The sequence below is a fragment of the Plodia interpunctella genome, chromosome 3, assembly GCF_027563975.2.
Source record: "Plodia interpunctella isolate USDA-ARS_2022_Savannah chromosome 3, ilPloInte3.2, whole genome shotgun sequence".
Taxonomy (NCBI): Eukaryota; Metazoa; Arthropoda; class Insecta; order Lepidoptera; family Pyralidae; genus Plodia; species Plodia interpunctella.
Genome location: NC_071296.1, coordinates 5,028,905 through 5,044,368, shown reverse-complemented (window position 1 = coordinate 5,044,368; position 15,464 = coordinate 5,028,905). Strand labels below are relative to the sequence as shown.

The 15,464-nt window shown below is 34.2% G+C and overlaps 3 protein-coding genes across 12 annotated transcripts in view; 1 reads left to right on the top strand and 2 right to left on the bottom strand.

Annotated features, from left to right (window-relative positions):
• Positions 1-15,464, bottom strand: part of IP3K1 (Inositol 1,4,5-triphosphate kinase 1) — a 73,288-nt gene that overhangs the window by 11,353 nt on the left and 46,471 nt on the right. Inside the window, exon 1 of one of the 10 annotated variants that reach the window (XM_053769835.2) lies at positions 14,749-15,076. The exons of the other annotated variants lie outside the window; for them this stretch is intronic. Coding sequence (XP_053625810.1) covers positions 14,749-14,874 — 126 coding nt within the window. The 5' untranslated portion in view covers positions 14,875-15,076. Of the gene's footprint in view, positions 1-14,748; positions 15,077-15,464 lie in introns of those variants that run through there. 10 annotated transcript variants of the gene reach the window in all.
• LOC128683843 (nuclear apoptosis-inducing factor 1-like) lies at positions 4,220-5,754 on the top strand. Its single transcript, XM_053769843.2, has 2 exons — positions 4,220-4,987; positions 5,180-5,754. The coding sequence occupies exons 1-2, from the start codon at positions 4,803-4,805 to the stop codon at positions 5,541-5,543; spliced, it is 549 nt and encodes a 182-aa protein (XP_053625818.1). The 5' UTR covers positions 4,220-4,802; the 3' UTR covers positions 5,544-5,754.
• On the bottom strand, positions 5,929-7,700 carry LOC128683842 (putative nuclease HARBI1). The gene is made up of 4 exons (XM_053769842.2): positions 7,246-7,700; positions 6,827-7,113; positions 6,505-6,725; positions 5,929-6,340 (listed from the first exon to the last, which is right to left on the bottom strand). The coding sequence occupies exons 1-4, from the start codon at positions 7,467-7,469 to the stop codon at positions 5,978-5,980; spliced, it is 1,095 nt and encodes a 364-aa protein (XP_053625817.1). The 5' UTR covers positions 7,470-7,700; the 3' UTR covers positions 5,929-5,977.

Here is a 15,464-nt window from a genome sequence, read left to right as displayed (position 1 = left end):
TGATCAGCTGATCGCTTATCTACTATCATAGTTATTGTTCAGTGCTTTTAAAACTTAATATTTTTGTATTGTTTATAAGTAGATCAATGTTGAGGGCACTTCATTACAAATGCCCTCAAAATTACCTAAAACCCCTTCTCTACTCTTCTTTTATAAAGAAAAGCAATTGGAAGTAGGCAGTTATGGTAAACATTTACCTCATACTGAAATTTTCCTGTCCCACTTATTTCTCATTACTTAATGTTTATAATAGTTCTCTCATATTTATTGACTAGTTATAGAGCTAGATGCGTTCCGGAGCTACGCTCCCGTGGGAATTTTGGGATAAAAGTACCCTATGTGTTATTTCAGGTTATATTCTAACAGTGTATCAAATTTCATAACGATCGGTCCAGTCGATTTTGCGTGAAAGAGACTTCACAAACTTTCGCATTTGTAATATTAGTAGGATTCTGTTAATTTGATCAAGAACACCATACCAAATACTATGCAATATTGTTATAAACTTTCCAAAAATTGTTATACTGATTTTCATATTTATTTGCCAACCAACTATTTTTATTTTCTCGTCCGTTTTCATTTGCTTAATAAAGTTCAAGTTGGTTTGTTGTTCAGAATGGTTTGAATAGCCTTCCTTTCATGTTCAGAATGGTTTGAATAGCCTTCCTTTTTTTCCTTCCACGCGAGCGTGGCGCGGACCATCAAGCCCACTCCGCACACCAGTCAGAAAGCTGACGGGGGGAGCGGGCATCACCGACCGTCACAACACACACAACAAAATCCTGGGTGCCACAGGGCACCCAAGTCTGCCCCTGGACGGGTGCAAGAGGTGATAGGCAGGTGACACCCACACATTGCGCCCGATACAGAGGCAGCCATCCTTCGGCCGCAGAGGACAGGGGGGATCGTCGAGAGACATACCGACTCCCCTCTTCCCCTGCGGCCCTACCGCACCATATTCAGCGCCACGGCCGCGCTGTGGTCGCGGAGGACAAACTCCCGCGACCCCACCTCTCCCCTATAGTTCCCACATCCAAAGGCTGGTAGCGGGTCACCAGCCAATGGCAGTACTACCGAGGGGACCGTCCAACAGGCCCAGAGCACCCACCAAAGTCTCTGGGCCTTGGGTTCCTCTTGGTTCACCGAGGTGGCTGGTTGTGTCAGACCAGCCCCCCCGGTTACTAAGCCCCACCATCGCGACAAGATGGGAACCTGTCGGGGGATTGTAGCCTTCCTAAATCAACCTGCAACAATTTACTTATTCGTATTTGGATTTCAAAGTAGTTAGAATGAAATAATATCTTAAGCAAATTACATGACGAGGAAATAAATCAATTCAAAATACAGTACAATACATGAGTCGTTTGTTATGTACTGACTGTTTGAATACTAAAATTTGACAAGTGTGATGCGGTTTGTAAATTTAAATCTAAATTCAGAAACCACAGCGGAACAAAACTGTAATGGATGCAACATCCCTAACCCATTACTTAATCCCTTACAATCCATTTCATTACGACGCGGGCGACTACGTGCCTGTAATTTTTCACACGACTTTCCTCATTGACCAAGATTTGTGTATTCAATATGTGTATACCACATTCGCCCCTCATTTATTTTCTGCCCTAAGTTTAGTTTTATTGTATAAAAATATTTTTTTATATATTTTTCCTTTTTGCTGGTGGAAATTACAACTAATGTAGATACGAAAAAAAAAAACAAAAGCGCAGGGGACGTTTTATGAATTGTGGAGCGCAATATGTGGCATAACAACAAGTCTACAACAAGGCATTAAAGTATAAGGTAAAGGTTAACATCCAAATGAGATACCCATACTATTGCACTGTCCACGAACACATTAATAAAAATTAATAAAGGAAATAAAAAAGAGTCGCCCCTTTTTTATATTCGTTTCGGTTATCGACTTTGCTATTATCAAAAGGATTATTTTCGTTATTATTGACATAAAAAATGTTCAAAGAACGTATAAGTATTTTTATAGTGATATATGCTGTCACGCAGATTTTCGATTTACATATTTATTTCGATTCCCGCTCGAGTCCTGATTTTTTTCATCTCATTATTTAAATGTAGTTTTATGGTTTATCCAAATTAACGAATAAGGAAAAAAACAAAGTCGAGAAAACCATCACCAAAACAAATTGCCTTGGAACTACATTCGTTGCTTGTTCGGTTACAACACAGGGAGACTCCCGCGAGGCTGCTGTCTGCGTCATTTATTCAGCATCGTTTCCGAATCATACATTTATTTTGCCTGAAACTCATAAATATACAATTGTCCCAAATATTGCACGATTGCTTAAAAACATTGTGGCATCATTTTGATAAAAAAAATATTGACGTATTTTTCAAAGTTAATAGACAGAAGAACTATGAAGCTAAACAAGGAATCAATTTAAAATACAAAACACCCGCTATTTTGTTGTCTTTTGTTTTCTAAAATTCCTTATTTTGCTTACATACCGGTAAGCTGGAAGGGATAAGTTTGCTGTTGTGTTGTGATGGGATAGTGATGGGATAACTTATTAACTTCTTTGATGCTTCTTTGTTGTGTTGTGCACTAAAGTTATTTCTAACATACAGTTCTTTATAATGTTGTATTTAAATTATTTTTAAAATATTATAATTTATGGCTATATTTTCTCCCCAGAAATCATTTGTTTTTTTAATTTGCGGTAACTAAAATTATATTTAATTTCTATCTAAACGTCACTACCTAAACTGCCTACTGAACATGAGGAAAAACTATTTTTATTTTCCTGCTTTTCATACGTAATACCTATTTCTGCTAAAGGTTGTTGCACGCTCCAGCAGAACCTTGAGATTAAATTCAAAAAGACTACTGAAAATATGGTAAGTATTCGTACTAGCCCGTCAATAACAATTGTTTCAAATGCACATTGGCAATGTTCTCTAAGGTTTCAAAACACCGAGTCCTTGAATTATTATTTTCCTGGGAGACGTTGTTTTGAAGACACGAGATTAAGTGTTTATCATATCTTATGGTATTATTATGTAAAGGTATTTTTGATAATGCAATTTCTTATTCGACAATAACTTATCCAGAAATTTCAGGGGCCCTGGTTGTATAAATATTGTAATCGTATTCATTGTGTATCACTTGCACTTGTCACGTCCTTCACTTATGTAATTAGGCGTGGAAAGCAGCCGCCTAGACAAGCAAGGGTAATCAATAAAGTAGGTCATTATTTGCACAGGTCAGGTGGAGGTCAGCGTGTCAAGTCGCGCCAGTGCAGCGTGCACCACTCCGCGACTTCACTTTGCATATAAAGCAGTAATGATTCCGGTGCAGACTGCACATTGCGTCACAGCATAACATTTTACAGTCCGGTTTGTTCTATTACATAACAAAAGAAGATAGTTCAGATAAATGATTTTATTACATTCATTTTGGATTGGACTCAACATTGACTAATTAATAAACATTTTGTCTAGAATTCGTACATTATAATAAAAATAATAAAAAAAACCAAAGCTCTATGTTGTAGGGTGGCTATCTACATCAAACAATTAAATACGTAGGTATTTTTGTAAATATTTTCAACACAGTACAATATGGCCTTTTTATCAAAGTAGGTAAATAATAAAATAACATCATATTTGTAGTTAATATTGTTTCATTGATGTTATTAAATTGATAATTTTATTTTATCGTATGATTCAAAGAAATATAAGGTTATATTAATCACGCCACAATTTTATTTTTCTGGCAAACTTGTAGTTTAGTAACTTATCAAACAGTCGCCACAGTAAACAGACATATTATTATTGTCGTGCTTGTGTTTTCAATTTGCGAATTGATTTATATGTATAAAGTTTATCCATTTTTCGTTTATCATTTATGTATACCTATTTACAGAAATGTATGTTCACAATTTATATTCACGGCAGAAATAAATAATTTCTCGCAGCTGTTTATCAGATAACATTTGAAATAAATTGCAAAAAAAGAGTGTTGTTAGTTTTGGCCAAGTCAAATACAATGTATAATAAGGTAATGTGGACAAACAGCTCACATCCGCTGGCCGTCTCACAGTTGACTCGCTTTATTATCAGCCGCCCACAACCCAGACCATACTTTTAACATCGTGATCGTGACAAACTCTTTGTTTGCTAATTACATGAGAGCATTCAAATTTTCTGTTACTTATATGGAATGCCCCTTATTAACAGTATACTTATGCCCATTTTCACCAGCGGATCCTAAACAAACACTTTACTAAGGATTTCTTAGCATTAAGGACATCTTAAACCATTCCCTTTCTTAAATCCTGTTTCACAACCCCAGGGGGTACCTAATTAAGAGTCTCCTAGTTAAGTGACAAATAGTGCGAAGCCAACACGGAAGTGATTGTCGATAACATATTTACAATTAATATTTTCGAAAAATACGACAGTAATAAAATAAATTACTTATGATATTGTATAGAACATGAATTAACAGTACGTTTTGAATCTTAAATTAGCAAAAATAAATTAAAATAAAGTTTAACTAGTATGTACTGACGATCGCTTGTGCCTAAAAAAGTTAATGTAGTTTGATTGACATTTGGTTTGACAGAAGTCGTGCCGCGCATCGTCGTCGCTCGTCGATTCGTTTAAACGTAGATTGTATTGTTTGGTTCGTTGGCTTTGTTTATCAATAGAATAGTTTCTTTTTATAAAATCAACACGTGCGTAGCGTGGTGATTTTGTTCATCATTACGGACTACAACCGACTGCAAGTTACACCAATTTGTAATACCAGTGTTAAATCGACGATGACTGAAAAAAGGAAACGCGGCCAAAACTTTTCTCTCGAAGAGAAGGATAAACTTGTAAAATTGTTACTTCTCCACAAAGATACAATCTTAAATAAAAAAACCGATGGAGCTACAAATGAAGCAAAGTGTGAAGCTTGGACAGCGGTTACAAATTCATTCAACTCGTCGTCTAATATATACAGGTACATATATATTTTTGTGTGATAACTACTGGGTTATTTCAAAGTTCCATTGGTACTTAAATAATTTTAATTTTAAGGATGCTTTCAAAGTCATGAAATATATTCATACAATAGTCTTGTAGATAGTACCTATTACACATTATGTCAATCTTTATTCAAAATGAAATAATCATTTATTTTGTTTTAATTTAGGAGTAAAGAATCACTCATGAAAGTATGGGACAAATTGAAGAGTGAGAGTAAATTGTATTTTGGTCAATTGAAAAGAAATACAACACAAACTGGAGGAGGGCCATCCATCATAAAATTTGACCCCGTGCTGGAACAAGTGTGTTCCATTCTTGGTCGTGGCTGCACTGGCATCATTGGTGTATCTGATTGTGATGCTGACACTGGTCCTGAAGTATTTGAGACACCAAAGGTCATATGCATTCAAGATGACAGTAATATATGGAAGACAATTGAGGACGTGGATTTAGAAATAAAAATGGACAACTGTCAGAATTCCACTGATACTCCAAAAGAAATTTTGACTGAAGAAAGTGAAGTAAGTTGAAAATTCTAATTGTTGATGTAGATTTTTCTATATCATCATCATTCCATATAAAATTATAATAATATATTCACACTAGCATTTGCCTACAAATTGGTGTGGATGTATAATACTAGCTGTAGCACACAGCCCCAAATATACTTTAAAAAGTAGGCTATACTACTCCTGAAGGTTTATTCTTTATATGTGCCAAATATCATCATAATCGGTCACATAGTTTGAGTTTATTCATTACAAACATACAAAAATACAAATCTTTTTTCTTTTATTAATAGTGTGGTAAGCAGGGTGTTCAGGGAGGAGTTAGATTTTAAAAAAAAGTTATACTCCTTACAATTGCAAGCAGCAGCCAAAGATCTTGAAATAAAAAATGCAATGTTAGAACAAATTCAAGGTAATGTATTTATTTTTCTCATTGGATATAAAGAATAATTTATTTACAGATTATCAAAGTATTGAGTTATTTGATTTCGTTGAAAACCATAAGTGGGGTCGTTTACTGTAATTGGTATCTGAGGAATTTGACCATTTACTATCAATTCTTCTAAATTTGGGATAGTGCCATCATTTATAGGTTCATGCTCTTTCCGAATAATACATATATTATGTAAAACACAACATGCCAGTATTACATTAATGGCTGTTGGTAATTGAAGTCTAATACCAACGGCTAAGACAGGAAATCTTCTTTTCAAAACGCCATATTGCCTCTCAACTACATTTCTTGTTTTTATGTGAGCCTCGTTATATTTTTGCTGTCCACGAGAAACTGGATTAAGATATGGTGTCAGGAGATGGCTCTGAAAAGGAAAAAAATAATAACTTAATTTTTTTTCAGGTGGTGGTTTCTCTTTAAATAATTTATATGGAGGTCAAAAGAAGAATTAAATTTATTTTAGAATATATTGTATGCCTATTAGAATAAAATTTTGTATTGCATTAGCAAATGTACTTTTATTTTTACCTTTAAAGGATATCCACTATCTCCTAATAAATAATTCCCTCGGTAATCGCCATGTTCAAATTTAGTATACCTCTGGCTATTTTGATAAATTGTGGAATCATGTGTTGACCCAGGCCAACGTGCTACAACATCAGTTATCAATAACTTTGCAGTACTGATTGTTTGCATGTTAATCGACATGTAAGATTTCCTATTCCTAAAGAGTTCTGCATCATCTCCACCTGAAATTATAAAATTTTATTAATTATTTAGAAATTTAATTATTTTGTAACTTTTTGTAATATAAAAATTGTATATTTCAAATTTTCGATTAAGTACCTACCTGGTGATTGAATCTTTATGTGTGTACAGTCTATACACCCAAGAACATTTGGGAAACGAGCTATTCTGTAAAATTCTTCTTTCACAATATGTTGCTCTACTTCAATATCAGGAAATCTAATGAATTCTCTTCGAAGACTCACTATGGCTTGGGAAACTCTTTTAACTATTCGGCTGCAAGTGGCAACGCTGATCCCATTTAAATCCGCCACAGACATTAATTGATTCCCAGTGGCATAAAATCTAAGGGCACATAGAACTTGGTTGATTGGTGGTACAGAATTGTTTCTGTGAACAACAAAGAAATATAGATGGTTAGATTTATTTATTATTAGTTAGGTACTACAAGAAATAGCACTGCCGCCGGCTCCGGCGTCTATTGAAAACACACTCAATATATATATTTAGTTATTCACTTACCTATCGTCGTTGAATTCTAGCTGATTTTCTATCTCCTGTAGTATAAATAAAACACTTTCCTTTGATAATCTATACCTGATGAAGAAATCCTTATCATCATATTTCACGAAGTCTTTCGATCTTTCACGATATATACGAGGCCGTGTAAACAACCTTCGGTTATTTATTAATTCTATCGCTTCTAATGCTTCTAAATCCTCAAATAATTCATTGTCACTATCCATTTTTAAATATTTAGTTGAGACGTACGTATTGTGCTACAAAAAGCTAACCTTAAAATATCCGTTACTTAAACTTTAGGTGGTCAAAAGTTTGCCTCCTAAATCTAAGGGACCTCTTAACACGTTAAGTGACACTTATGCATTGGTGAAAACAAAATGTCCGCTAAGTGTTTCTTAAAACTGTCTTAGGGGACACTTAACATTTAGGTACCGCTGGTGAAAATGGGCATTAGACTCACACACACTTACGCAATTAAAATAAATCAGGAAATTATTGAATAATATTTGCAAATTACAACAAACAAAAACAGATTTTCCAGATTATCTCAGGGCCTTCTATTCAATAAATGTGTTTCATTTATCTAAATTATAATTTCTTATTGGTTAGTTTTTATCAAAATCAAAGCTCTACAAGCTATAACATAATATTTCGTGTATATTTAACGACCTGCGTTGACGTCAATGCCGGCCATATTATTCAAAGCACGTTATTAATTCTAAATGTTGGTCCTATTTTATAATGTCTTAACATTGTCTTAAAAGCCGATAAAACCTAATTGGAATTTGATTAATGCTACATAAAAATTATCAAGTTACATCTTTATATTTTTCGAAATGAATTTAGCTGAGAATATTTTAGATGATATCTAAAATGTTCAAGTTCATCCCTCAATAGTCTGTATTTTAATTTTCTATTCACAATGTAAAATAAAATACTTCAATAGACAATTGTCAAGATAACTAAGAAGCGCAGGTTAAATGTGCAAACGAGGAAGTGCATAGATTTCCGGTATTATTGTATTATACGATTAATGCGAAAAGTAGCTGTAACGTGCTGTCGTGTCGTGTTAAAAGTGTACTTTTAATTCCATGCACGTATACGTTTATCCACTGATTACAGCGACTTCATTACTATTATCATCTATTTATATAATTTGAAACCACTAGACATTCGACTAAAGTCAATCTGAAATTTGAAGTTTGCTAAATAATATGTAGGTAGGTACAATATCCACAAAAAAATAGATTAACAACAATAATCTTCAAAAACATTAACTTATTATTTTCATAACATTTTCCTTATCTTAATTTTATCATTCATACCTTTAGTAGTGGTATAATTCGCTTGGTAAAAATAAATGAGTTTATTTTAGGATGTCAGTTACATAGCTGTGGCTTTAAAAGGCGTAATGTCCCATATTACACAAGAATAGCTTAATGGGTATAATAAATTCGTGGCAAAGGTCTCAAGCACAGCTCAAAGCACTGCACTTCTTTTCAAAACAACATACCTACCTACACGTGTCATAGCCTTCTATGGTTAGGTAATTTATAAATTTGGAGGCGCAATGCCCGTACTTAGAAAAATAACCAGGTTGAGGTATTTATAACCTCAACTAAGTTGAGTCTTTCAGTTAGTTAATGTATTTATTTATTTAATGTTTTGATAAATTCTGTGTTTACAAAACCAACATATGTAAAGTATCCTTAGTTTAATTATTTCTTAAGCTTAATATATAAAATTAGTTACTTATAGACTTCAAGATTAAAAGAATCGCTTTTACGTAATAGAAGTTAGTCGCACGACGACAATACTTAGAAGCAAAACATAACAGATAAGAAGGCCAGTATCGGCAGCCGCTGACTGGTTGACCTCACGCACTCCACGCACTCTAGGTCTTGTAGGTACTTCTACACTCACTGAACCGGTTTAATCCTATCTATATCTTTATTAGGGATAGCGGTTAAAATATTAAGTTCGAATGATTATGAAACTGTACTACAATTAATTTATGTGTGTGGTTTTAACAAATTATTTACAATTACCTATAAACATATAGGTATCGAATCCACGACAATCAGATTTTTCAAGTTAATAACATATACAGTCTATTAAGATAAGCGTTTATTCAGGAACTAGAACATCACATGCACTTTTTCACTTGGTTTACTATTATTATTTGACTTACTTTATTAGGGATTACCATATGTTAAACATTTGAGATAAGAATTGAGATGAGAACAAATTCTTATTTGAAAACTAAATAAAATAGCGTCCAATGCGTCGCATAGTGTCAAAGTCCGAAACCTTGTTTATAATTAGTACTTTATTTATAAATTGTTGTATTTATATAAATGATAAAAATTATAAAAGTACGACACATGTGACAGAAATAATTAAGTGCCGATTACACAACTTACTCAAATTATTTTTTAAACTCAAAGTAAAAATGTATTTTAAGGTGGTTGGGTACAAAAATAATTTAGAAAAATATAAGTATATAATATAAGATACAAATATAGGTAATAGGTTGAGGTTTGGGGACTAAATAAAAATCAAATATTACAACAATTAACAGGGCAATTACCGTTCTCATTGCTACGCAGTGAGGCAATGGTGTGCAAAAACCAGAGATGGTATACATAGATCGGCATCTTGCAGTCCCAAGAAAATCTTTGTTCAGAATAACGCTGTCAATCGATTTAAGTGGTCACACGTGTCAAACTTGGAATTCTTATGGGATAGGTACGCACGTGTATAAGTCCAGCAATTGTGATTTGTAGTGACGAAGATTGCAGAATTATAAAAAAACAATACAGGATAGACTTTAGAATGAACTTTAGTCGAGGTTTTGATAAATCTGTCTGCGTCAGTGACCGATGCTCTAGCGCCGGCGCAGCGATAGCCTCATTCTCAGTAAACAGAGGGATCAACTAAGGGGCAGGGTACTCCAAGCCACATCATGAATGGGAACTTTTCCACTGATTAAGTGGAATGATATTTACTAAGTTCAAGACAAACCCATTGCCTTTGCAACCTACGCACTGTGCATGTGCAATAAAATAATAAGGAATTTTCAAATACCATGGATGGGTTTACGTGCAAAATTTTTTAATGTATTCTTTAAAAGTCCAATATTTTTGGGAAGATATTAAGACAACTTGTAAAATAAAAAAAACGCAACCCTGTGTCCTATGTAAAGTAAAAACATTATTTCATATAATTAATACCTACCTATGTACCTAAGTGTGACGTCGACGCAGCGCTCATACCCTTTTTTTTTATTATTTGAATTAAATTGTGCTAACTCGTAGCCTTTTATGCTTATTAAATTACGTGGCTTTCCAATATTATATTTTTCTCAAGATGGTTATTGCATTTTTATCAGAACTGTTAACAAATACAATGACTTAATTATATAGTAGAGTCAGAGGGTATCTCCCTGGTTGAAACAGCTACTAGTGTATCTATTTCGGGCGGATAACACTGGCTGTATCTGTGTACGTCAAGTAATCGCGTGATATTATTATTATTACCATAATAATACACAAGTGATGAAATAACGAAAACTCAGCAGTGAATTTTATATCTTTGACCTTTTGATTCTTTTGATGCATTTGTATAACTTTATCACAATATACAACTTTATCGATGTATCTATTGCTGTATTATCTAAATACACGAAAGTTTTATGTTCAACATTGACCTCTGTATCCACCTTTTTTGATAGGTAATTAAAACTCTAGCTCTATATCTACGATATATGATATGATTGAATAACTGCGACTATAGGTACATTTGGCAACCTTCAAGAAAGTTTTTGAGTGTAATGTTTGACTTTATCATTTAATATGGCACAACACCGTCTCTAACAGCGTTCCATATTCTGTCACTTATTTCTTATATTGAGACATACCATAAGGTGCTATACGACAATTAAGTACCGCTATGACGTAACAAATTTCATGCAAGGCTTCTTTTCCATTTATTAATGCAATTTAAAAATATAATTCATGAAGAACAAAGAGTTGCAGCTTTATTCATGAGGTCCCGGCCGCGCCAGGGAAAGTGGCACGAATGCTAATCTCCTTTGTATTTAAAGCTGGGTATACAAAGACTACTAGTATTGTAATCGGTCAGACTCTGACGCCATGTGGCTGTGACGTCGGTGCATTATTGAATTAACATATTTGTTTTATGTTTTGTGGTTATGTATGCCTATTCAATAATACAATCTTTGGATTGACTGGTAGTAATCTTTGGATTGACTGGTAATTTGCGAAATTAATAATATTAAAAGGAAAGCTGCTTAATTGAAACTTTATTACAATCTTTTAATTAAGATTTATCATCAATGTCAAAAATTAACCTAAGTAGTAAATAGTTAAAATTTAATTATTCAACAGAGTCGCATAAACATCTACGTCATGCTGATTTCAAAATTACATAAATTAATTATTGTGCACGAATAGCCGCGGTATTCAGTACAATAAACAAGAATTAGTAAGTTCATGCAAGCTACCATGTAAGTGCGTATGACGTCGCAGTCGAACCTTATCCTTAGAGGACACGAGCCAATTAACCACTTATCATATTATGTAAGCGCTTTATCGAATACGGAAAAGGACGATGTATGTAGGTAGACCGAAATAGCTCAATTTATTGCAAATGCGTAAATAATCATTAAAAAATGACTAATTACTAAATTATTATTGTTAAAATAATAGAAAATGGAGTAAAATATATTGTTTTATTTATGGAATCGTAAGAAGATCTTATAGAAGAAAACTTTTAGACCTAGAAAAGAGAAATTTAGAGACCACTTCTGGTATCATCTAAAATAGGTCGCTTAAACAAGACATCAACAATTGCATTGGATCTTCCTACTTCTTACACTTGTATAACAAAATATTGGTATGGATCGACCAGCGCATTGAGCGTACTAACAAGCAATCAATGTAGTGCAGTGTCGATAGTGAACTATATGTGTTGGATATGTGTGCGGAAATGTCTAATCAGTTGAGGTTAGTGCGGGGCGCAGGCGCAGCAGGAAGTGGGTGGTCGAATGCGGAAAGGCGATCGACATTCGTCCACGCCGGACGCCGAGCATGGCGATCGACAATTCTGATTATTATTTCATAGAATTTATCATCGTCTCTCTTTCTCTAAATGGAAGGCATGATTTCACCTGTTCTCGATGTCATGTACCATCAACATGCACATAACAAATGTAGGGAATACTTAATTATATAAAAGTCACGTTGAACTCACACAGGTGACGGCACCAGTACTTGCTTACTGCAAGCAAACCAAATAAGCAGAGAGAGAGCGCAATGAAATTGTACCTTTGCAAGCGCTAATAATTGTATGTACCCTATATATTTCAACTACACCGAGAAAAAACCTATAATTAAATGCTATTAAATAAATAAGTGCACTACGAACTGAAAACTTTCAAATTTTCTGTTGATCTAGGGAACTCTCGAGTGCATAATTTGATGTCATATGTTATGCAATGGAAGTCTTAAATGTCAACATACTCTGTTTAACCAAATATTGCTTTCTGGCGAGAAGATATCACAGTAATATCTGTTCTGAAAGAACGTCAGTTGTGTCAAAACAATAATACAATAATGCTGAGTATACTTTGTGAGTATTTCGTATTCTTTCAAGTGTACATATAAAAGTGGAACATGTAGTAAACGTTGCGTGTTAATAATGGAGCTGTTGACATAGTGTATGTCGCGTGAATGAGACTGCGTTGTGGCGTATTCAGCCTTGGGTCAGCCTGGGTACTCGTAGTGACACCATGTGCTCCCGAGACAAAGACAAGACCAACTCTTGTATTGTATACAAATGACAACCCCTGGAACTCATCTACCTATATTTATGTCATTTTTTTAAACAAACAAGACGGGTTCTATTCATCTCGACACAACAGCGCTTCGCAGCACCAAGTCTTATTCTGTCCATATGACGGCTTTTAAAATATTTGTTTTAAACCATGATATATTTTTTTAGTACTTTCACATGGTGTAAATAACCTAAAGAGCCTTTAGCTCTAATAACTCCGAACTAAACAATTTTCTACCAATTTTTTTAGACACTCGCTTAAATGTTCGTTTTATTGAATTTTATGTAAATTAAAGATTATTTTAAAAAGTATTATTTTAAAATAAGATAGTGTACAGTATTATTAATTATTCAGAAAAGAAAAAACAACAAAGTAACAATAATGTTACTCGGTAACAAACAAGTGCCTACCTAATTTTTAAAACTATGAAATATCATAAAATTGATATCTGTATATTTGCTTGTGGTATTAAAAAGTAACGAAACTGAAGATGTCTAAAATATTAAATAAAGTCCAAATAAATAATAATAATAAACAAATCATTATTTTTCAGGTCATAACACAAGTACAGTTTACAACAAATACACATGTCAGGGACCATATGATACCTTAGATACTAACATATATGTATATAAACTAACAGAAATATATACAATTACCAAAATAATATGATTACGCCGGACATCGAGCGTAAAAATAAAATATTCTTCAAAGTTGAAAGCACATGTGCGTTATAAAAATGAATGACTTTGAATACTATATGTTTGCTTCATTTTTTATATGATATGTAGAGAATTTGAAATATTACTGTGATACCTATCGTATATACAGGTGGATAAACCACTTTGAAATAGAAATATGTATATAACAGACTCCTTTTTTAAGTCTCACTACGTAGAAATCGATTACACGTAACTATTAATTAAAACTAAATTAATTTTTTGTTCATGAATGGCATCAAATAAATATACACAACGGTTGACTGATGATAATGCATATTATAAATTCTTTTGAATTGATTCTCAGCAAAGTCAGTCAAAGTCGCAACTATGTTTACTGACTCTTTTAAACAAAATAACATTTTCTACCTATTCATCTTTAGTTTTGGGATTAATTAACTAAGTAAGTAAGTATATTCAATATTTATTATAATCTTTTTTATAAAATATTCTTGAGAATATGGTAGGTATACGTAAATATACATTATAATGTATATGTATATGAACAAGTTTTATTGAATGCATAAACTTAGATCTGCCGACGTATTAGACGTCTGAACGAGTTACACTACACCGGACTTAGCATTAAACACGCAAGGTCACTTGAATGTTCCAATGATCCTATAACCACAACTCTACTAAAGTAACACGTCGGTACATAATAAATATAACTAGTAAGTTGAAGTAACTCACTCTGCTGTTGTTAAATTAAATCATCATATGAATACTGTTTAGCATTATTTATAAGGTTGGAATAAAAGAGGGAAAACGCTCGATACTTCGAATATGTAAAGTAACCAATGCAAAGCTTAAAGCCTCTTGCACACAAAGGAGTGGATGAAGCCGAAACTAGAATCTATTAAAAAGTAATTAGTGACCAAAGATAAAGAGTACTTAAAAGAAAAGTTGTGGGAGTAGGACGCTCACTTTGTCTTTGGAAGCAAGGCGTTTCAAGTCGAGAAGTTTGTGGTACTGGCGGAGCGCCCGCAGGTACAGGCGCGCCGGGAGCTGCGGCGGCAGCTCGGCTCGGGACGCCACGCCCGCGCCGCTCATCCTTCACACACCACACCGCACAAAATCTTTATTCATAAACACAGGTCAAACAAGTCATGGACACGAGCGCCTATCGCGCGTCCGAAGTGAACGTGGGTTCAACGCAACACTGACGTACGCTACGCGCATGCGAACCGAGGCTTGCGGCGTTTGCGAAAAAGAAACTACAAGTTGTCCACGCCATGGCGACTTTCCCCCTGTGCTGGCCTAAGCACCGACCTGACCCGCTTTTACTATAAATACTACAAAGAATACTACGAATCCGTGTCCGACCTTGTTCGCATTAGAGCTTTCAAGAAAGTTCGTCCGTCATCAGGCCCGGGGCGTGATCGGTCGTGGACCGTTCATTGTTTTCAAACGACAGCGTCACGACGCGCCTCGACTCGGGCTTACAATACAAATGAGAACACAATTAATGTAATTCTTCGCGTGGCCTAAATTCAAGCATTCGCGGAAGTTATCCGCCACATTGACGTCATTAGGCGAACGCGTTTGGTTTGCCTCGCTAACTTGATTTCTCCGTTTATAAATAAATCAAGAAATAAAAATCTTAAGACATACTTTTGATAAATATCTTTAGATCTTTTCAA